This window comes from Corvus hawaiiensis, chromosome 2 (genome assembly GCF_020740725.1).
Source record: "Corvus hawaiiensis isolate bCorHaw1 chromosome 2, bCorHaw1.pri.cur, whole genome shotgun sequence".
In the NCBI taxonomy this organism is placed as follows: domain Eukaryota; kingdom Metazoa; phylum Chordata; class Aves; order Passeriformes; family Corvidae; genus Corvus; species Corvus hawaiiensis.
In genome coordinates this window covers 92,994,012-93,018,365 of record NC_063214.1, presented here as the reverse complement: position 1 = coordinate 93,018,365, position 24,354 = coordinate 92,994,012, and the positions used below count along the sequence as shown (strand labels likewise).

Sequence of the window (24,354 nt, the reverse complement as noted above, 5' to 3'; positions counted from 1 at the left end):
TTTTATCTGAAGTAATGGAATGTCAAATCTTTGTTTTAAAGGGGATATTAGCTACTACAGACTTTTTAAGTGTTTATCTTGAAAGACTTTTCTCGTGTGGAACATATTTATCTCTCTGACACAACCCGTGAGCAGGAAATTAGCTAACACTAAGTATATATATTCTCACATTTCTTCCATTTTCTCTAATGGTGTTATTACGTATCAGAAATAATGTAAGTAAATCAGTACCACAAGTTGCATGAGACTGGAAAGATCTTTGATCCAAAAGAGTGCAATTCGTCTACTAGCCATTTGGAAGGAAATCTGAGGTTTTGCTGTGGAATAAAAAGGAGTATGGAAGAGCTGGCAGCTGCTGTCAGAACTGTCAAAACCATCAGTCTCAGTGCAAAGGAAATTCTTAACGTAAGCGAGGACCAACAAATTTGCATAAGGTGCTCTCTAAAGAGTTTCAAATACAAAAGGAATTGTACAAGTGGACTAACAGCCATGGCTGTAAATAAATAGGTCTCTGAATTCATAAAACACTAGCAGACAGAACTAGGCAAAATTAGTTTACTCCTTCATGTGAAGGACTGCAGAAGGAGACTAAGAAGGGCTCGCCCTTCTTCATCCTTCCCAAAATACTCCCATTTCCAGGGAGGCAGAGCCACAATGCACTCCAGGAAACAGACAAAAACAGGCATGAGGAAATGGAGACAGGCGAGGCTGGGGAGCTCCACTCCCTGCTCGCTGGGATGAACCTGTCTCCCTGGACAGCCACTCATCAGAAGCAGCAAACCGTGCCAATCACTGGAGCAGACACTCACACCCTGTTCTTTCCCCTGGCTGTTTCAGGCAGGAGCAGCCTGGCACACTGCATTACTTTTCTGGGATGGAACTTCAGCTTTCTCACCCTAACATAACAGCTTAGATCTGGTCTTTCCCTTTCCCAGGGGATGTTTGGCTGTGTCAAAGCTCGGCTTTTCAGGCTGCCCTTGGTGCCAGATGTGTCCCTGCAGAAGTCAGCAGACCTGGCACATCTCTAACAGAAGATCATTCTGTGACAGGTGCTTCTGTGCACGTATCAGCATCCAACTCTACATACTTAGGAAATTTTCAGGCCGTATTGAATTAGACCTGGAGGGTTAGAAAAGGCTAGAGTTTAGGAGGTGGAGTTATTTTTGTTGTCTTGGATCTATAGACCAAAGTGCAGGATGTGCAGAACTTGGACACACTGCAAGATCAGGGAGACAATGTTTAAAGCAAAATATAGTGTTTCAGTCCACAGGTCTGGTTGGCCTAGTGCAAGTCAGAATGGAGCAAGGCAGATGATCTCTGTCTTGAGAGGTGCATGAGAAAATATATTTCAAAGCCAAACACAACCTCTCCATTTTGTACACGCAGAGACATGCTGTATACAGTGGGTGGAAGGATGCAAATTATGATGCAAAGTGCTTAATATTTTCTGAGGAAAAACACCTCAAGAACCCAATGTCCTTCAGCATTAACTTATGCCTTTCCAGGAAAAGTACAGATTTGTTCCCAGACATGGATGGAAAAGTACCGCTCTATGGAAACCAAGGAGCTAATTCCCAGTTTAAGCAGTCATCAGCTGGCAGAAGTTTGTGGAAAAGCTTTCCTTCACAACTGAAGCCAGGAAAGAAGTTCAGAGATACTGAGTAAGAACATATGACACAATTTCGTATTTTATCTTCTCATGGCCAAATTGCAAAAGACAGTGTACCCAGAAACAGGGAGAGATGCAAAAAATGTCAGGGTGGAGACTGAGACTGGATGGAATCAGAAGTGGACCAAGGCAAGTGGTCAAAGAGTCAGGCTTGGTGGAAGAAGTAGTCACTCAAGAGGCAAACAGTAGAAATAACACCATAATCCCTAGTTTTGAATGGAAGTATTTTTCTGTGTCCACTCACAACAAACATGTCATACACTACAGTACTATTTCTCTAACTGACATCCTCCATCCCTTTGACTTTAAATACAAGATGCTCTATGTTTTTTTCCACCTTGGAGAGCACAGGATGCCCCAAACCATGGAAAATAATCTGACCTGCACCATACAGGAGGCTGTTCATTGGAAGATTCCTTTCTTATTCACTGTAAAAGCTGGAAGCTAGTAATGGATGAAGCAGGGTTTGGAGTAAAAGAGAAGGCTATTTTTTAAAGGATGTGAATGTTTCCTTTGAGAATAGGATTTCATCCTTAGCTCTGCCACAAAGCTTCTGTGGAATGATAAGAAGTCACTTAAACCACACATGGGTGATTAGTAATGCTGTGTCCATCCTTTGAGAACCAGCTGGATCAGTAAATTATTTATTACAAATGTTGCAGCAAAGAGTCTTTAAATTTATTGGTCAAACAAGATTAGCTGAATGTATTACTGAGTTATTAATGGTTGTTAATATCCCTGATAAAGACATTGAAGATAAGCAATAGTTTTGAATACCTTAAGAAAGCTTTCTTAATGGGTTTTTCATTCTTCTTCTGTGGTAGTATTAATCAGAGTCATCCTGATGACAAGAAAAACTCAAAACACACGAAAAATTTTCATAAATTTCATCTAGGTTTCATCAAAATTAGAAGGACTGCTGTACACCTTATTTCTTTCCTTCCATCCTGCACTTGTGTGTATTCATTATGAGGTATAGGAGCACAGAGCCCACAGAGGAAACGTAGCTTTGAAAAACAGCATGTGAGACTCTACCTTTAAACTATGGAGAGACACAAGTTCCACGCAGTGGGTACAGGAGACCCGAGCTTTAGTGGTGTTCTGAAATGCTCTCTGGGGCTTGTGGGAGAGCAACAAATAGCTCAAGTTCATTGTAATTTTATTGTAAAGAATGTATTAAGCTATTTAATAGTAAGTTGCAAAAGTCTCTAATACTTCAGACTGACACATATGTCCCTCAGGTTTATGGCATGCCACACGAAATTATCCAAGGTCTTCTGTTGGATTTAGTCTAATTCTGCTATGTCCATGAACAAAAATGTAGGCAAAGTCAATGACTTTTGAATGCAAGAGGTCAACAGGTGATCAAACAAATCACATGCAGCAAAAATGAATTGTGCTAACTTTACTGATGCCATGAAGATTTTTGCCTTTTCTTTTTTACCCCTGTTATACCCCTGTTATACCTCTTTACAGCTTCTGTGTTCCTAGTGCTTTTTGCCTACATTCTTGGACTTGTTAAGCTAAGAGACTAAACATTTTAGAAGCTTCGTAGCTAGGGATCAGTGTGCCCCAGACCCCAAGGTCCTCTCCAGAACATATTCTGTAAACCAAGATAGAACCATCCAGGAGAAGATTCCTTGGGGAGGGGGGCTCGCTTGAGCCTCTCATTGGGGAATCTTTGATAGATATGCTAATTAGTAAAGCCTATAATGTTATACTCAATGTTGGGGGGACACGGGAAGAGGAGAGACACAGAGACACAGGGAAAGACTCGGTGGGGTACATCTCGATGCATATGACCTGGACGTGTACACCTAAGGATCCTTAAAAATAAATACCAAGGTAAAATCCCTTTTCCCCTTCTAACCGTGTATGCCTCTTAAGACCAGGAAAAGGCATCATACAATTGCCTCTTTCTTCAAAACAAACATGCACACATTAACTAGTTGTCCTTAAAGGACAAGCTCAGACCAAGTGAAAAATTGCAGCCATGTTAGTCACTTCTTACCAACCTACTGTGTGTCATTAGGAGTCTGGCATTTATTTCCATGATCTAAATTTAGCTCTCTTACATAAAGCCATAGTCATCACTCTTACAGTGTTTTAATGACACAAGAAATGCAGGAGATTGGAAATACATTATTATCAACATCTGCATTTAAAAATAAACCATTAAAAATGCCTTGGCTCACATTATTTTACTGTAATACACAAATACTTGTTGATCTCTGATCTCATGCATTAGAACTTTACTCAGCTCACATGGAAAGGATGAATGACAGCATAAGACCACAAGCATCCATGAGTTAGTGCCATATTTCTGTTGATGTAAAAAAAAAAAGTATGTCTGGTTTTAAGTTAGATATACAGCAAGGAGTCAAAGGCTCCCACCTCTTGAGCCAATCCAAACTGGCCCAGCTCTGAGGAAAACATCCCAGGAACTAAACTCAAAGTAACTGCACCTAAACACCCCCACAGGAAGAACAACAAGGCCTGGAGAACTTAGGTGGCTGGACATCACCTGGGACTTTGCTGACCAAAGCAAATAGCCTGAAATTGAGTATTGTGCCACCAAGGTAGAGATGTGCCACTGGTATAACTGAGACGGGGTCTGGAGGGCAGGCAGGGTGCCCTGAGGAAGAGAGCAAGCAGAAGGACTACTGCTCACAGGTGAGCTGCTCTGAGACTCATGCCTTTCCTCTCCCTCCCATCCCACCGCCCTAAGGAGGCTCATTGTACAGCTGGCCCTCTTGAATCCACTTTGTTCAAATATATGCTACAAACATAATAAATGAAAGAAAGATGGAAAAAAAGGAAATGCTGAAACTGAATCTAGAGAAATCTAGGAACAAGGATATTCTCTGAAAATTAACTTTTGCTTGTGTGAACAAGCTGTGGCATGCTCAGACCTCCTCAAAGTATTGCATCATAGTAATTTGTTTTAAAGAATAACAAGATTTAAATCATGATCCACTTTTAAAAATCATTGTAAAGTGAGGATTTAATTAGTTTTCTCAATCAAAAAGAAAGAGAATGAGAGCAAATGCTAAATATGACAACCATTAAATCTAAAAGACAAAGCTGGTGATGGCATATACACAGTCTCAGACTGCCTCTGCACAATCAGTGAGTACCATACTGGCTAGACAATGAAAAATTTGAGTTACTGATTTAAGAGGGGTAAGAGGATCACATTTGTGTAAATCAATATTCTGCTTTTATAATTAAGGTTTTAAAAAAACATCATGCAGGAACTGGCAATAATCCTGAAATATAATCCCATAAACTATAAAATACTCCAGCAGTCATGTTTTAGCAGCTGGTTTCTATGTCCTAAAGTGCTCTTCCAAGGATGGAAGCTGGATGCCACTGCCACTTATCATTACTGCACTCTTTGCTCCTTGTCTCCAGTGACCCGACATTCACAGCAGAGACATCACTCCTGCTGCTTTCTTGCAGTCTGTCAGATCTGTTGGCCTGAGCCAGGAAGCTTCTGGGACCCTCACTGGGACAACACTGCTCCATCTTGGTTCCCAGTGCATGGCCAAAAGTGAATACCACAGAAGCAGCCATTAAACAGTAAAATAAACAGAAAGTGACATTTAAGAGAATGAGTGGAAACAACATAACATTTAAGGACTTCCTTCTCCTCCTCTTTGCATAACACTTGGGCCATATGAAGAGCTAAATTATCTCTTACAACACGGTTTTGTTAAGAGACTGGACCATTCCCTCCACCAAGGGAGCCAAGTCTCATTAAGGGCTATTTTCCAGGGGCAGCTGGCATCTCCTGGCAGAGTTTAAAAGACTTGAACTTTGGACATGTCTACAAAGACATATCCAGCAATTGTGTTTAGTGTTTAATTCTTTTGATCTTCCAGCCCTTACAAGCTAATAAGGTCTGTAAATATAAGCAATGCAGATTTAACTGAGGAAATAATAATAACACAGTAATTAAACTCTAGGATGGCATTTTTTATCTTCAGCTGTCCAGCCTTTTCCAGTGGAGGTAAAGAACACAAAGCCAGAGGACATGATTCAGCCTTGCAGGAAGACCCCCTGCTGTCACACACATCAAATCCTATTCATAGCTGTACCCAGCTCCAGGTTTGAAGTAATTCCTTTTCCTACCATTACTCCTGCTGAGATGCTCTTTCAGGACCTCACTGCTGCAGTGATTAATTTTGGTTATGCATTTCTTATTCCAATCTTATTATGCATGCTCCTTCATTAGTGGAAATAGTTACATGTCCTTACTTTTACTCTCCCTTTGGATGAACTTATGGGCAGTTATCATGGCCTGTCATTGCCTTTCTGGGCAGAAGATAAGCTCATATTGCTTATTCTCACAAGTTCTCCATTGCCCATGCTCTTCCACCCATATTTATGATCTCCCATGCAATCCATATTTCCTAAATGGCACCACTCAATGTGGTAGTTGTAATAATCATCACCAATGAGACAGTAGTAATAATAATAATAATCATCATCATCATCTTACATGTTCTTTCCTATTAAGGAGCAATCAGTCAGCCACTCTTAGGTGGAGATGTTCTTTCTCTACCATGCTTCTTCCTGCATTTTACTAGCTTAGATTAATCTGAAAAACTACCCATCTGCTATGATCAAAGGCAGGGCACTTGTTTCTTTCTTGAGTTGATAGCTCCTTTCTACTCACAAGAAGGGGATCTGTAAGAAAGCAGGAGAGGGACTTTGTACAAGACCATGTAGTGGTAGGACAAGGGGGAATGGCTTTAAACAGAAAGAATGTAGTGTTAGATTAGGAAGTAGAAGCAAATTATTCACTGTGAGGGTTGTGAGACACTGGAACACGTTACCTAGAGAACCTGTGGATACCCCATCCCTGAAAGTGTTCAAGACCAGGCTGGATGGGGCTTTAAGTAATCTTCTAGTAGAAAGTGTCCCTGCCCATGGCAGAGGAGATTGGAACTAGATGATCTTTGAGGTCTCTTCCAACTGAAATCATTCTATGATTTAATGATAAGAAGGAGGCCCTAGTCTCCAGCATTCACAGGCTAGCAGAGTAATGATGATGAGAGCAAAGAAACCACCATGTCTTGCCCACACTCTCCTCTGGAGTGTTCTCAAACTGTCTGAAGATCAGCCATGGTAAGGCCCAGCCAAAGCAAAAAGAACGGTAGTAACACACTGAGGGTACATGTAATCACACCCTTTAATTACTTTGTTCAGCAGTGTCTCCAACTTGAAAACCACAAGTCACTTGAGAGTCTTTTTTGCAAGTAAACAAACAGCATCAACTACTTCCAGTCATAGCCTGGCCTCCTTAGCACTTATGACGAAGCACATTTGGGAGCCAAAGCAAGCAAACATTATGATTCATTTATCCCACAGCTTAGCAGATGGATGAATGAATGCTTTATAACCAAGGCAGAACAGGACCTCCACAGCTTTAAATGAATAGTACCGTTCAAGCCTCATGAGACAGAAACACCTCATTATCCAGAAAGGAATCAAGATGTGCATTTCTATGAAATTTACGTACACGTAAGTGAAGTTCCCGTGGCATGACTCAATAGATGACAAGCCAGTAAAAACAGTGAGAAAGAGAGGACCTTCACTTCTTATCAGGACTGAGGTACTGACTTTTTCAACATGCTACAAAGCAAGGAGTTTGCTGTTTACGCCTGAAGTCATTGTCAGGTTCTGAGACAATTTAGACTAGTGCAAACATTTAAAATGGGTAGAAAAGACACACAACTATTAGAGCCAAACTGCACTTTGCAGTTAAAGATTCAGAAATGGATGAATTTCCCAAGCTCTAACAAGTAAGCTTGGTTCTACATGAGTTTTCAGAAGTTTCCTCATTATTTTTATTAGTGCCTGGTTGAAGAATTTCAGGAAGATAATGACATGTCCTTGTGGAAGACTGACTGGAGTTATATTTCAGCTGCTTTATTAAGCTCTTTACATGTTATATACCAGGTAATGTATAGACTGATAGAGACTATAGCTTCCACATGAGCACACTAAAGCAGAGCATATATACATATACATGTATGTATATAAGTGGTTTCCTTATCAATGACATGAGTTTGTCCACTGAAAGCAGACTAGTTTTATGATATTTCATTTTCTATACAACCTTTTTTTCCAATTTTCTGCTGTAGCCCAGCAGAGCCAGGAAGGAGCAGGCAGGCACTGCCTACCATGGGAGCTGAGCTGGCTGAGTGCTGTGGAAAGGGTGGCAGGCCCCAGCTCACCTGCAGTCACACAGCAGAATTCCTCCTGATCCCAGCAGGGCTCTCTGTACTTCAGCCATGCACACACGACAGCTCTTCCTGTTCTTCCTGTAAGAGCTGTGGCACTTCATGACCATGCAGTCTGTGAGCCACAAACATTTTTCCAAGGCACCAGCTAGATATTTTCAGCCTGCCTCTTATGTTGGATTCCACAATATACACCTTTGTGCCTGCCTCCCAGCCTCTCACAGTATTTTCATTTAGTGTGAACCTGTGCTTGCTCTGCACAGAGAGCTGCCAGCATTAAAGTCATTTCCCAAGAAAGCCCAGCAGCCTCAACTACATGACAAGGTGTCTCTGGGCTTTAGACTGTTTCTTTTTGTAACCTGTTTGATAACCAGAAATTCAGTGATCCACAACCAGTCATTCCTGTATCCATGAATCCATGCAGAATGGATTCATCTCGCTTTGTCTTAAAATGGTGGAAAAAGACAGACACCTGAGATACAATTCACCCATTTCTTTTAGTCTTTCTCCACTAAGTGGAGAGGAAACATCAGTGGCTATCTTGGATCAGCTGTAATCCTTTTGGCTGTGTGAAGGCTGGGTGGGAGGTACCCCACCCTAGGCTATCTTTAGCAGCTGCAAGGTTGTGAGTGGACAGGGAGTTCTCAGCTCCAAAACATAAGAACTATTTTTTACTTTTTTTGCCCTGCTGGGCCTCTTGTTTGCAGATTGAGGCAGATTAATCATAAACACTTTATTTAGCTCTTCATACCTAAAACACTATTCCTGGCAATGATATTTCAACATGGTCCTTGTCCTCCTGCATGCATGCCTTCCCTCCCCAGTTACTAGAATAAAAAATGTAACTTTCTTGTCTTGATCAGCCAAGATCACCTCTGTGTGCAGGTCAGCCCTTGTTTTCACTTGTTCCCATATTTATTTAAGGGTTTTATTTGGGAACAAGCAGGTGAAATTATTTGCTGCTCTTCAAATTATGTTTAGGTTTGTTTTAGATGCTACTGGTCAAACATTAGTTATGCTGCCTATTTAGATGGATAGCTGGCATCAAGATCACATATTCTGGACTAAACTAGAAAAGAGTTGTTAACTGAACTCACGTTTCCTGAGAAAAACTTCTGCATGAGAAGCCCCTGTCCTGGATGCTAACTCATGCCAAGACCATGGTACACCAGTCTTTTCCCCTCTATAGGTGTGCCTCTGAAGTCATTGCAGACAGACTAGCTCTCTGGAAAATGCTATAAACTCACAGTCCCAGGTACGAGGTGACCTTGTCCTCCTTGCATCTGTAATCTTTCCAAAGAGAAACATTGTGGTGCAGAGCCCTGAATCCTTGACATGAATTGATGTTCCCTAATACTGTACTTCTCTTCAGGTCTGGGAGAGAGCTGCCACCCTCAAAGAGCCATCTTGTATCTCACATCTTTCTTCCCACTCAACTCACACACCAGCATTTTGGTTTGGGTTTTATTTGTTTTCCATTTTTTCACATAACATTTTCAAAATTAAGATAAACCATGTTGCCCTTGTGTATAATGATGCAAATCAGTGTAAAACATTTACATTATGTAGGTCACTTGTTCAAATCTACCTGTAAAATACTTACACTGTGTAGCTCGCCTGAAGACATCTATTTATGAGGAAAATGTTCAGAATATTATGATACTAGTAGTCAGAGAAGCAAACATCACTTCATAAAAGAAAAGCCTTTGTTTCTTTACTTTCCATTTGCATTCAAGATGCCACTGAGTATGTAACAGAAATTCTCTAAATATCTAATTTTTATCTTACATTCATATTTTTTTCTCCTTCTCTGGTTTGGAGAAGGATCTGAGGTATTTAACTTTCTTATGGCACCAGTACTCTGTATACCAAAAGTTCTGCTTCTTTTGCAGTACTTAGTGAAATCCAACCCTGCCCCTACAGCCACCTATGTGATCACACTAGTCTTGGAAGATTCAGGTGGAAAGAAAGAGCAAATCACAGTTTGTAAGATTACATTTACTGACAAACCTAATTTGTTCTCTAGGTACAGACTAGCAGTTGTTTGAAAATAATGAGCATTCCTGATGCTCCTAAAACATCTTCAGTATTCCCTCCAACATTGGTCAGTTCATCTATAGCTCTCTTCCTTCAAAGAACCGATATCCAAGTGGACTGACCTCTTCACTTCCATCCACCTTTTTCCCATCTACCCATAAAATACATGGAGTCCTTATCATCTTTAATATTCTGCACTTGGAAACAGTGAGTCCTGTGGTTTTCTCTGGATGCCCTTGACTCAAACTGCGTCAGAGCTCTGATCTCTGTGCCTGTATCTTCACAACAAACATTTAGAATATTTAAAGGGAGGCTTTGGTTTAAATCTCATTACATATGAATGTTCTTGCTAAGAGAGTGAAGATTTCTTAACTCAAGCCACATCCTACTCTTTAAAATCCTTCCAGATATTTATTGGGCTAAACTCAGAGCCAACTAGAAGTGGTGGTGGAAAGGAATAAGGTCATGGTCTCTCCCAGATGGATGTGAGCCATTCACTTCTCCAGTGTGTTACAATTTGGTTTTTTGGAGCCAAAGTTTTTCCTGAATTTTTTTTCCTATGGAGTTTGAAAGTCCTCTGGGATTATTCACATGAACAAAAAGCTTTATGTTTGGTGTCTGTGAGAGGTGACAGTTATGGAGCTGTAGTAATCTAGGCCTTAATGCAGGTTCTCTTCCCTCCTATACAGATGAAGATAATACACATTATACATCATGTAACGATTTCTCAGCTGACGTAAGTGGTATCTCTTTGAAGAGGAAGTAACCAAGTTATTTTACTCATTCTGACCCTCAAAGTACAACATGATCACTGATTATTTATTGCTCCCTTATGATTTATGTCAAGACTAGAATCCAGTTAGGTTAACCTAACCAGCAGTGTTTTGCATCATGAGTAAGCAATTTGCATACTGCAATTAAAAGGACACAATCGGAAGCTACACCAGGCTGGTCACAAAAGGGCTGGAGGCACAGAAGTGTGAGACTATACATTATTACTGGCAATATGTCCAATCACTTCCAGGAATAAAACTTTTTATTAGCCAAATTACTCTCTAAACACTTAAACATCCCTCCAATTCTTTCCTTGGCAAAGATGACAACATGTTACAGCTGCCTACTAATCCCTAGTAACATATTGGTAGATAAAACAGAACTGAATTCTTCTGTGTACAGTTATCTGTTATACAGATGGAGTTATCTCTGGGGGAGGGATATTCTGAGACAGTCTATTTAAGCAAAGAGTAATCCAAATGGTGAACAAAATTAGTTTTTCCATGGAGAAGTTCATAGATATACAGTTGCCATGACAACTGCATTTGGCTCTGGAAAAAGGAAAACAAATGGCTCTTTTTAGACTGAAGTAAAATAAATTTATGCTGGTTGCATAGGAAAACTGCTTTTTCACTCTAGTGTCAAATAGTCCTTCTGTAGCAAGCTTCCTTATCTTCCTTTTTTAGATTTTAGGGCATTTATTTTCCTTTTTAAAAAAAAAAGTACATCTATTGGAATTACAAAATGTGAGAGCACCTCCCTTTCCCTACCCTACCCTTCCCATATCCAGAGCATGGTTTTGCGTTCCAAAATTCTACAGATTTCACCCTAGATGCAGAACAATAGAACCAGATTTCCTGCATCTGAGCAGCATAAAAATGCAAACTTATATTCTTAACTTCATCAGATCATAGAACACTTGGAGAAGTGGAAAAGAGCTGTTATTATCAGTCTGTTGGGAATGTGCTGTGTCAGGTTGGAAATGCTCTCTGTGTCTGACATGAAAGACAGGCAGGGTGATTTTTTGTTCCATTGGCAGTTGGAGAACCAAGTGGATTTTAAACCTTTGGTATTATATATCCTTTATCAGCTCTCCGCTTCCAGTACTTGCGCATGTATATCCCTCCCACGATCACACAGGCCAGCGCAACAGGAATCATTGCAATGTACCAGGACAGACCAACAGCTGGAAAAGTAAACAAAATAAGTATTAGAAAAACAGAAAAAACCCCAACAAACTCCCAGGAGCGTAGTTCTCTAAGCTCAAGTGGGAAGAGGAGAAATCACAATAAAAAGGATGTCTGCAAGTTAACCTTCCAGCAGGGCTTATCACCTTTGAAAGGAATAGGTCTGTTGATTGAGCACTCTGGGAAATGTGTTCATGAAGATGGGAGGAAGGATTGGAAAACAACAGAGGGCGAGAATTTAAGGTTCAGTCTTTTGCAGACACCCAGCTTTCTGAACACCTGATCAGAGCAGCTGTGTCCTTTTTATCTTGGTTTCTTAAAAGCAGAGACATTCCTAGCCGGAAATCCAAGCACCATGTGGTGCAGGAGTACTTAACATTTAGCCCACCCACAAGTTGTGTGAATAACTTTCTCCTACAGAGCAGTTTATAAATTAGCAGTGATTGACCCAAGACTCAGAACTTCTTCACAAATCTGGCTGATTTCCAACACCAGTGTCTATCCAGACCATTTTGGATTATTCCAATATATATTGCCTCCTCTGTCATTATACCTATGTAGCTCATGGAAGAGAAGAGCAGCACATGATCCAGCAAACTGAATACAAATCCCTCATCATAGGGTGCTAGAGTGAGTCATAACTGATAATGAAGCTGAAAGTGTTCATGTGACTTTCTAAGAGAGCGTGAGCAAACTTTGGCGATTCACCAACGTCATGCAAAGAAACAATTAGCATTGCTTCACATTGTTTATGCAGCTGGTTCTTGGCCAATGGTTTATCACACTGCAACATTAATTGCACTGAGTTTAGATATCTCTTCCCATCACTAGGAGTCAAAATAACAACACCCATCATAATTTACACTTCTTGTTATTTTGGCAGAAGTCTGTGCATGAGGAAAAGGAACACTCTAATCATTTATTCTGTTATTGTCCTTTTATTCCCTGCTTGTTGAGGAACTGGAGGAGATTTGGCCCTGCTGCAAAGAGAGTGTGCCAGTAGTCTCACTGGAACAATTGTTGCACAAAGTGTATCTAAATTGAAGTCTCATCCAACAAACAGATATACCAGCACAGATGGATCCTTATCCCTTCATAAAATGTCAGTAAATGACCTGCTGTAGTAGGTGTGTTTTGTGAATAGGCTATATCAAAGACTAAAGGTGAAAGAGGCAACTGGATTTTCCCCAGGAAATAACTCATCCCAACACTAGCTCTGACAGTATAAACAGATCAGATGATAATTTAGCATTAGAATAATAATAAAAATTATCAAAAATAAGCAGTCAAAATAACTACCTTCCTGCTTGACCCTTGTTGGCAGTACTTGGTATCCATATCTGTTCTCAGCCAGACAGGTAAAGTCTGTGTAAAAGTCCACTTCTTCAACAGAATCAAAAATCAGTGGTACTTCAATGAAGTTTTCACCATTTTCTACAATTTCTCTGGAAGAATAAGAAAGATTTAAAGTTAAATATTTTAATAAGATGGTTTTCCTCTATTTGATATGTCCCTTCTAACAGCACATCACAAGAAAATGCATTGGATATTGGCTCATTTCTGAACCAGCCCCTCAGCATTCATGGACACCTGTTGTCTTCAGTAACCCAGTTGTGCTATTTGTGTCTCCGTGGGCAGTACCTATCCTGCACTTTTTGGAGTCCAGAGGAAAAAAAAAATCTGGATTTGTCTTGCAAAAACAAAGAAAAGGGAGGGGAAAAAAGGTAAGTAGAATTCTGTGTATCTTTGAGCTCACTTCACAGCATTGTGCAAGGACCTAATTCCTTCTCTCTGACCACCTGAGGTTAATTCTTATGACCAGCTGGAAGAGGACATATGGAGAACATAACCCTGCAAATACTCTCTGAGAAAACTGAACCACCATTCCTGTCTATCACGTGCTCAAAGCCAATTGCTCAATACAAGAAGCTGTCCAAGAGGTTTCCAGCTTATTTCAACATGATTATTTCAGGAGTCCCACTATTTTCAAGTGATTTTCTAGCTGGAGTCAAATATTGTCCGTTGATATCTTTTAGTCATTACCAGAGCAGTTGTCCAGCTGCTCCTAAATGGTCAGATCACGAGCCTGCATTGCACAGAAGCAATGGAATTCCCTGGCACTCCTCTCAGGAGCTCTTTGCCAGAGATTTCTGCAGGGAATTTGTTTTCCCAGTGGCATTTGAGCTGTTTTGTCATGCTGCCATAATGAGGGCTTCCAGCAGAATTGGGGTGTCTCGCACACTGTGGGTCCTGCAGGAACCTCAGCTGTCACTGTCACTGTCCTTGTGCAATTGCATGATAATATATAACAGCAATAATGATAGTGATAGGCATAACAAAAATAAATTTTAAAGTCCAAGTAAGAAAGTGCTGCTCTATTCTAAAGCCTGCAGAGATTATAGCTGCAGCACATTTTGTGGTTCCTGTCCACAGGTCCAATGCATTTTCACTTATCCAGATGAACAAGATTATAAATTAGTTTTCTCAGTCTTGCTGCAGGGAATGGGAAAACACCTAAAGGCCGGGACATACAGCTGAGTTACTATGTTGCCTCTGGCTGCACCATGGCCAGGCTGTTATCTGGCACTGGTGGCCACAAATTGCCAAAACCATCTCACATCCATAACTGTAAGAAACTAGTGGGAAAAGCCTTGAGGCACGCAGCTATGAGGCAGCTAGGGAAGCCTGGCAGCATGCAGCTATGAAGCAGCTGAAAGAAGGCTCCTCAAAACAGGGAGACACAATGAATCAGGGCAAGAGGATGTGGAACATCCTGTTTCTCCCTCCCACCAGCATCCCCTTCAGTGCTACTCTGGCATCAATTCTAGCACTCAGCGGGTGTCTGTGAGAGTCAGTTTAACTCACTAATGTGGAAAAGAACAAGCTTAGAAGGAAAAACAATGTTATTAAAAAAAAAACAAAAACAAAAACCAACAAACCACTAGATAATTTTCTGTTGTCTTCGTGTATTCAGAGAACCTCATGAATGTCAGGGACAGAATGTAGCCACTTTGCTGTCATGGGGTAAGGAGAGAGATAAGAGAAGCACTGGGAAAAATCAAGTCTCCTTGCTTTCCACTGCATTCAGCTCTTACATTAGCTCAGTTGTTCATGAAAACGTGCTTAGAGTTTAAATCTCAAATCTGGCTCATTTGCAAAATACCATGTAACGAAAAACAGAGATAAAGAATTTATTTGACTGACTAGATTGGGCTTGGGTTTTTTTTGCTTGTCTGCCCTTTCTTTTTCTCAGCTCTCACCTTCACTTCAGATCTGTCCATTTCCCATTTCATTACCTGGCACTCAGCTGCACCAAGAGCCCCTGCAGCACTGCAGGTTGAAACAATAAGCACAAGGAAGCACTTTCAGCCAGACTTACTGTCGTTCTCCCTCTGTAACTCTGCTTTGTTTATAAACCACGTCAACTCTGGTGTCATTTGCCAGCCATTCCACATCAGTTTGGAAATGGCTGCTCAGCCCAACAAACACTTTGCACGGGAGAGTCATCTTGGAGCCTGTCAAAAAAAGGAAGATTGAAAAACAATTTGGATACATATGAAGAACTACTCTTCCTTTTGGTGAAAACCAACAACTCCAGTGAGAGACCCCACAAACATCAAGAACCACTTCTTCCATAACTGAAGTTAATCTCCAAACTGCTTTTGATCCCCTACTCCTTGGCAGCAAGACCCCTCGGTTTGGCAGTACTTCCCTGCTGCTAACCAAATAATTTCCCTATTGCAACAGTTAGCAACTCTTGCACTAAACGCATTCCCTAGAGGCAAAGCTGTGTCCCTGTGGCCTTGCCCTTTCTGACGTACTGCAGTCCAAAGGGCACTGTGTGATTTACCCCTCTGGAGCAACTGCATTAACCAGCTGCACAGCTTCACACAGAGATGCTGTGGGTGAGGACATTCAGCTCAAGGTGGGACCTCCACGGATAAAGTGATTTTGCAAAAATTCTGAAACTTTGCTATAATTACTGTAACACTGGGATAAGGAGACTCCAGACTGGTGTCTATATGATATGGAAAACACAGGGCTCAATAATGGAAATAATGTTGTTATTATTATACCTGTGCAGGTAGTGATAAAAGGAACATAAAACACCACACAGAGGCAGATAGAAAAAAAAAAAAAAAAAAAAAAAAAACAACCCAACTCTTTGGCCTACACTGATGGAGAGAAAAGTGGCAGAGAAAACTAACAACATCATAGGACGTAGCTGTGTGTATAGTACCCAGATTAAAATGTCTAGTGTAAAATGTAACTGGCATTTTCTGAGAAGAAGGAATACAACAGAAATTTGTTGCCATCATATAATCTTCAAAGAAAAATTGAGATCCTATCAAGGTACTTGCTAACTAACAACTGTCTAGTTCAAACAGCAAAAAGGAATGAAAAAAGTCTCCTTTCAAAAGAGCTAGATGGCTTGTTCAAAGCTACACGACAACCTAAACCAATTTCAGGAAATACGAAAAAGAAAAGCTCTTAGTGAAGTGAGAACTCTGGACAGCTGAGCTGATGGTGCAAATATGCTTTTATTGCATGGTAACGGGCTAAAATTGACAGCAGTTCTGCAGCTTCTCTTACCTGGAAGATAGCATCTGGTTGTAGACATTAAAAAGCAAAAAAATACTCTAGCACTGACCCTCAACTAATATAATTGAGATAAAAAAACCTGTAAAAATTTAAGCCAAAAAATTACACCGTAACAGGACCTGCTCTAATTTTTCTCTAACTAAATGTTTCCAAAAATAATGTTGGGCCTTACCAAGAGCAGCTGATATTGTCTTTTGCGCTGGATACACAATTATCGGGGTAGTTCTCTTCTCTTGTTCTTGGCAGAGAAAGAGAACAGAGTCAGTGCTAAGGCAAGAGAAAATGTGAGCATGGCCCCAGAACTAGAAACATGCCACTTCACCCAACACCCAGGGTGTCTCCCAGGAAAGGATTTGATTGCTAAAGCCCCTGGCAAACAGATATTCCCGTTCCGAGCCGAGCCGCGCGGCTGCGGGGACGGGCAGGGCGCCGCTCCCATCCCGATCCTCAGGGATGCACACGAGGAATTCGCGGCACGGCCGCCCTCTGCCGGCCGCTCTGCGCAGCAGCGCCCCGGCCCCCCCGGGCCCCCTCTGCGAAACAGCGGCTTGTCTCCGCCCGGAGCCACCGCGAAATGCTTTATCTCCGAACCCCTCTGAAGCCCTTGGCAGTGACACACCCCCTCCTGCCCCCGAGGCATAAATTATTCGGGTTAACAAACACAGGTACTTGCAGGAGGGACCCCCACCCTGCCAGGGGTGCTGTGGGAGCCCCATCAGGGCCAGGACAAGCACTCACAGTGTCACCCTTCCCTTGGCACGGCTGAGAGGCTGAGCACGAGCTCCTCTCAAGAGTTTTGTCAGCAAAGAAGAGGATTTCTTATGTGCTGTAACATTTTAATATGTCAGTCATTGAATCACAGAACCACAGAATGGTTTAGGTTGGAAGGAACCTTTAAGACCACCTAGTTCTGATCCTCCTGCCATGGGCAGGGACACCTTCCACTAGACCAGGTTGCTCAAATCCCCATCCAGCCTAGCCTTGAATGCTTCCAGGGATGGGGGGGCATCCACAACTTCTCTGGGGAACCTGTGCAAGTGCCTCACTACTCTCACAGGAGAAAACTTCCTCCTAATAGCTAATCTCAACCTGCCTTCTTTCAGCTTGAAGCCATTCTCCCTTGTCCTGTCACTTCATGCTCTTGTAAGAAGTCCCTCTCCATTTTTCTCGTAAGCCCCCTTCAGGTACTGGTATGCCACAATTCGGTCACACTGAAGCCTTCTCTTCTCCAGGCTGAACAAACACAATTGTCTCAGCCTTTCCTTGTATGAGAGATGTTCCATCCCTCTGATCATCTGATACTATATTTACCAACAGTCTCCAGTTGAATTGTCCTGGTGATTTCGTATGCCACACCTTCAAATGGAAATGACATCTTGCAGGTGTAATACCCAGCGTCTGTTGGTAGCACAGATGTCATGATCAGAGAAGCCGAACCTTTCAGAATGACAAATCTTTCGTTGTCATCTTCCAAAGGCAGAGCATCCTGGAGAAAGGACAGAAACTGGTGTTATGACTCAGATAGCTATGGTTACACCCCGTATAACTCCCAGACAGATTATCCCTGTCTCTCTCTTACTAGAAGTTCACTTATCACTGGGAAATCTGAGCAGTTCTGCTTTCCCACCAAAGCACAAGTTCTCTGAATGTGTATCCATCTCTAAAATGCGTCATGGCACTATATGAAGTGTGAAGAATTGCTATTTTAATCTATATATAATGTGTGTGCATAGCTCTTCAATAAAGTGCATATTTTAAGATGGAAAACATATAACAAGCTCTTCCCTGAGTCATCTGAAGAGCAATCACCCAAGATTTCATCACCCATGGAGGTTTTCAAAATGTTATCACTTTCCATACATGACCTCAAAAGAGTAATATTCTAAGATGTTGTTTGAAGAAAAATACTTGTGATCATGTAGGATTTCACGTAACTGTTACTTATCCTATAGATCTCATAAACTGTTAGAAAATCCTGCTCTGTATCCCTAAGGCTCTTCTCATACAAGGTTTGGAGCCCTGCTAGGAGAAATTATGTTCCTTCCTCATGAAGGCAGGGTAGCTCTTTCTTACATTTGTAACAAGAACCACATTGAGGGGAGCAGCCTTTTGCTTAGATAAGGTGGGTTATGTTCCCACTTCTGAAGGGAGTCCTGAGCAGCAACATTTTGCTGGTATGGTACAGATCACAGCCTAGGCACAGCCTGTATATTGCATCCTGTGGGAAGGCTACAGCTGCACAAGGCAGAGTGTGTGATCATAGGGGACTGTAAATAAAAGCTACACTGAGGTGTTTTGGAAACGTAAGAAGAATCCCCTGCTCTCCAGTGTGACACTGAACAGCTGAGGATGTTGTATTTGATCTTAGAGGCAAAACCAGGCTTGCCTACTTGAAAAGCAGCAAACTGGCCAGTTAGGCAAGAGAACACTCCAAGCATTGTGCAATTCATCCAGTATTTCCAAATGCTGTATTCCAGTTGATTAATGAAAGCTACCTCACCTGAACATGGAGGAAGCATCCCTGGGAGGTCCTACTTTATGGGATTCACTAGAAGTGCCATAAAAAGAAGCACAGAGCCAAAGAGAAGAAGACTGTTATCAGGCGGCAAACCCTGGAGTTGGGTAAGTAATTTAACCTTAAAAACAGTTGCACAGCCTGTGAGAGCAGAAAACATGTGGAACACTTCACCCCATGCTGAGTGTACCCCAGAGAACTTTTCTTAAAATGCAAACATCTGCCCCAAAATTCCCAGTATATTACACTGTGCTCATGACTAAGAACATGATGTTCAGGAGAAATGTGAAGTGGAGATTTATGTGCCAAGTTGGGATGAGGCTATGCACAAAGAGGAAGTGAAAGTTCTACCTTGTACCACTTGAGCTCCAGGCTTGTCCTATTGGGTGTAAAATCCCACAGGTCAGGACAAACGATTTTTCCAGAGGTGAAAGTGAAGAGGACCTGGGGATAGGCAATCTCCTGAGCAGCTGTTTTCTCCACAACTGTGAGGTGGATGGAGACCTCGGCGCAGTAGGAGGAGTTCCTGCAGACAGAGCAGGGAGAGGTGAGCCCCCAAGAGTGATGAGGGGAACTCAAATGACACCCTTCGTTTCCTCCTGGCTCCATTTCCCTCCTTAACATAGACCAAGACTGAGATCATACCAGGAGGGATGCTGGAAAATCGCTGGTACTGTTCTTTTGGCACAATCTAAACATGTTGCTGACACATCTGCCTCAGACCTTTAGGCTTTCCTTTTCTTTTTAGTACAAGTTTCCTGTGCACCTTTAGGCTGCAGCATGATTTTAACTTTGTGGGGAGGGGGAACATGTTCACCTGAACAATAGCAGGTGTGTCATGAACCTTCCATCATTTCCTTGGAAGAGGTTTTGACTGTGAAAATGCTAATAATGAAATAAAAAGCTTAAAGCATGTATTAAAATACACCTGCAGTTACTGTTGCACAACCATAGACACTTGTGTGAGTACGTATCATTTTGTGTAGCAAAGAAGGCATTCTGGCTTTGAAAGGTTTGCAATATTCAACATTTTTTTCTGGCCCCAAGTGACAATTCCACTCCCAATGAAGACTGAACCAGGAGAGATAGGTGCTTAAATTATATCCTTTACAACCTCTGGAAGCCTGTTTTGGAGATGCCTCTACTCAGGGCAGTGCCTGATCCTTGAAGGGGACAGCAAAGCCAGGGGAGCCGGGCTGCTACCTCCAGGACAGCAGCTGTGGGCTGCAAGCAGACAGACTGAGACTACTGCCAGGGCACTGTGGCCATCTGTCACATACAGGCCAGATGCCCAAATCCAAAATATTTGCTCCACAGAACACAGAAGCAGAGATCTGTGATAGTTTACCACTACCTTCATTTTACACAGCTGATAAAAAAATCTGCTGGCTTCCCTGTGGGATAATTTGCAGAGGAAATGCAATTTGCTTGCACTTTATTAATCCTATAATAACGCTAGCAATGAAATTACCTACTTGGCTCTTGCATGTCTTTTCCAAATATGCTTCCCGGCATTTTACTAGATCTCTCAGTAACACTGCCATAGTGTTATATATTGACAAAGTGAGGCAGAATAGTCTGAAAAGAGGATTAAAAAACACTCTTGAACATCCCAGGCAACTACTCTGCTCTAGAACAGTATTTGGAACCTTTTGCTGTTTGGGCCTCACTGTCAGTGTCTTCTCTTCTGCTCCACAACTGAAATTGCTGCTAAGACATGTGGGGAAAGGCCAACCTGATACACTGAGCATGATTTCTCAACTTGTCCGCCTCTTCTACTGCTGACATGCATCACTAACAAGGTGTGCCTTGCAAGCAAGGAGACCGTGCTCTCCACAAGCAGCTTCAGGGATGTGGAGATACGTTCTCCAGAGCAAGGTGCCAGAGGTACTGAGAGGCTGCCTGGCTGCAGGAGATGGCAAGGGACAGGGACCTGGAATATCTTCTGAAGTTCAGGCTCTAAGGGTGATGGGAGTTTTTGCCTTCCTCAGTCCTCTACAAATCCAGACCCTGGCACCTCTTTTGACGTGGTACAGTGGGCTGTCAGATTGTAAACACTCAGAAAAAAAATGACCAATAGGGCTGAAAAGAGCCATGACTGAAGTCTCAACTCATTGCAACACCACAAATCTGGTACCAGTCTAGTAAATATACACTGGGTCTCATGAAAAGTCTTATTGACAATACCAAGTCAATCAAATTCTGGTTTAAAACATGACGCAGAAGAAAAGTGAAGACCGGGGATAGGAAGAGGGAAGAGGAAAGCCACTGCAGAGCCGCAATGCCATATATGTGTTTCATAAGGCAGTCTGAGGTGCAACAAGGGTATTTGCGCTCAGCAACACCCCCTGCCTGCAGCGTGCCTCACTTGCTATAGCACTGACTGGCTCAGAGGTAACCAGAGCAAACTCTCCATACACTATTCTCCTATGAGATTGCAGCCAAAATGGCAACCATGTGTCAAAATTTATCCAGATTTCAGTAGAGGTAGCTACAGGAAACATACAGCGCACTCTAAGGGTCCTGACTTCCCACATTCTTTCTGTCTAACAAGGTCAGCAAGGAAATTATGTTATCCAGAAATGCTCTGAATATAACTGGAGTTTAAAATCAAGGTAATGCATTTAGACATAGCCACTTTGTTAGTGAACTAGATTTTCTTTTAAATACCTACCTTTTTGTGCAGATATACACTCCCGAGTCTTCTAGCATCACTGGTAAAAACCAGAGTGCATCTCCTTTTGCCCAGATTCTTGAATCTTCATCTCTTCCTGGTATCATGGGGTTTGAACCATTTTTATACCATGTGACATTAGGGGTCAAGGCAGAGAAATCCAAATGTTTGTATCTGGGAGAAGGGCATTTCAGAACCACAGGTTCTCCATGCAGTTCATAGTAGTGTTTGAAAAACACGGTGCGATCTGGGCAGTTTTCTATATAAATTAGAGATATTTTTACATTACTGTCAGACAGGAATATTAAAAAGAAGGGTGAGGGAAACAGAAGGAAAAAAGACAAATATGCACTTACCCGTGGTTTTGACTTGCTGGAGTCTGAAAGCAGAGGCACCTGCTGTGCATGTCACTAGGACAAAGAAGAGCCCACGCATTTTTTTCCACGGAAAATCAGAAGGAGGGGGTCAAAGGAAAGTGTTTTGAAACCTACAAGGAAGTTTATTACAAGATAGAAGATATAATGAAAATACTCAATGTTATCTAGAGAGTTAACTGCTATTTTTCTCGCTCCAGACCTGGGGAGCTTTGGTTCATCCTCAGTGAGCAGAAAGCTGTCTTCATCCTTAGTTTATGGGGGCTGAACTGTGGAACCAGAACATCTGGCTTGGCACACACATACCATTTCTGGCCCTTCCCTTTCACTTGAGGAGATGAAAAGAGCATACCACAAGATGCTGCTGTCCCCACAGCTTTTCAGACCAGCAGCTACAGGTGGAAAAATCTAGCTCTGCTTATTTTGCAATGTGACTGAAGCACAGGTCAGCTTCTTTGAGTGAGCTGCAGTGTAATAGCTTGGGTGAACACAGAGACACAGTAGGCCAGCTAGTGTGAATCAGACTACAGGAAAACTCCCTGCTACAAGCAGAGCCAAACTTTCTTGTCTACAACAAATGTTTCTCTTGGGACAAAAAACATGGACTCCCATGGCATGTATACCCATCTTGCTGGTGGTGCACAAGTAAGTTTTCAGCATGGACACTACTACCATCTGTTTTGAAAAAAAAAGATAAGGAAAACCCGAACAACCTGTCCTGAAAATCACATAGGTTGGCACAAAGGGAAAATTAAATTCTCCGCTGCCAGTCATTCATCAGGTGTCATCTGTATGGGCCTGGCATGGGCATGGCAGTGTCTGTGTACACCACTAAATGCTTCTGCTCTGCCAGGAGGCCTCAGCTCCTGCTACTCAGTTGATGAATTATGCTTTACCTCAGTGTGCCTTGGGCAAAAATATATAAAACATGCTGGATAGAGGCACTAGTTTATGTTCTATGTAAGGAAATTATGAGCAATACAGTACACATATCCACATGATACGTTGCACTATTTCCATTTTACATACAGAAATTGAAACTGCATGCATTTAACATTAGCTTAAAACTATGACAAATATTAAATGACTGGACAACTACTTCAAATCAAAACCAAAAGCAAAAATAAATATTTCTACCAATATAACAACATAAAGCCATATTCACAGGTATACACCTTTGAGTATCTCTTGTGTATCCCATCATGTTCATACTTACATAATGGTTTTAATCCAAATTTCTTCCTGTTCCAGTAGCTATATTTATCTGATATCTGACATTGACTACAATAAACTATTTTCAGCTTGTTGTCATCTCTACAGCACCACAAAACCGACTTCTTGCTCAATAATACTGTTTCATAACCATGGGTCATCTCCCCTGCTCTTAGATCAGCATGGGTTTCCAGGGAATCAGTATGGAGCTCTAGCCTCTCTCAGCTACACTTGAACCAGGTGCTAGTGGCATTAACAAGTCCCATGGTTCATATCAATACCCTGTAAAAGGTGAGTTTCTCTCTCTTCAGATCCTTTGCCTGACAAAAACACTTGGTTATTCTGTTCATAGCTTTCTGGTCCCTTTGGTTTAGTAACTCACAAACTCCATGAACCTTACACCATTTGAGGGTTTAGAGAAAGTTTTCATTCCCAAATTTCGATCAGCTTCACTTACCTGTGTTTCTGTAGTCTTTCAGCCATGAGCTTCTCAAAGAAGCTATCAGACTGAAAATTCCTAGTGAGGACCTTATATAGGGTTTAGCTCAACCCACAGCGGAAATTTGTCTCTCATTGCCCAATCAGATTTGTGTCAAAACCAAATAACATTTTAGACACAACTTTCTTCCCTTCCGTAGAGTGAGGATGAGAGAAACAGAGGCAGAGACAGAGAGAAAATATGTGTTTGGATTTCCCAAAGAAAGGGGAAATGACTGCTAAATATATGACTAATTTTCCCCTTTTCTGACGAATGGAGCTTGCATACACTCATGTCTTCACATGACTATTTCACACACTGCCTCAAGTACCTCAAGTAAAAAAATTCTCATGGGTAACAAAAGGTGTACTGCAGCATAGTCAGCAGCTGAATAATTGCACAGCAGCCAAATAATCTCAATCTTCACATTTTGTGGTTTAGCCAGCTCTTCATGGACAACATAAATCTGTGATTTCCCAGATCGCTGGTGAAACACAAATGTGCTGATTCCCCTTTCCTCTCCTAACATCCATTTTAGTGTGACAGCCTACATTAAGGCTCTCTTGCAATGGGATATAAAG

General features: G+C 41.8%; 1 protein-coding gene across 1 annotated transcript; it reads right to left on the bottom strand.

Annotated features, from left to right (window-relative positions):
- Positions 1–9,897: 9,897 nt before the first annotated feature.
- On the bottom strand, positions 9,898–23,857 carry IL1R2 (interleukin 1 receptor type 2). The gene is made up of 9 exons (XM_048326048.1): positions 23,753–23,857; positions 22,066–22,196; positions 21,710–21,968; positions 19,387–19,561; positions 17,832–18,006; positions 16,693–16,758; positions 15,298–15,433; positions 13,218–13,363; positions 9,898–11,917 (listed from the first exon to the last, which is right to left on the bottom strand). The coding sequence occupies exons 2-9, from the start codon at positions 22,142–22,144 to the stop codon at positions 11,790–11,792; spliced, it is 1,164 nt and encodes a 387-aa protein (XP_048182005.1). The 5' UTR covers positions 22,145–22,196; positions 23,753–23,857; the 3' UTR covers positions 9,898–11,789.
- Positions 23,858–24,354: the final 497 nt, after the last annotated feature.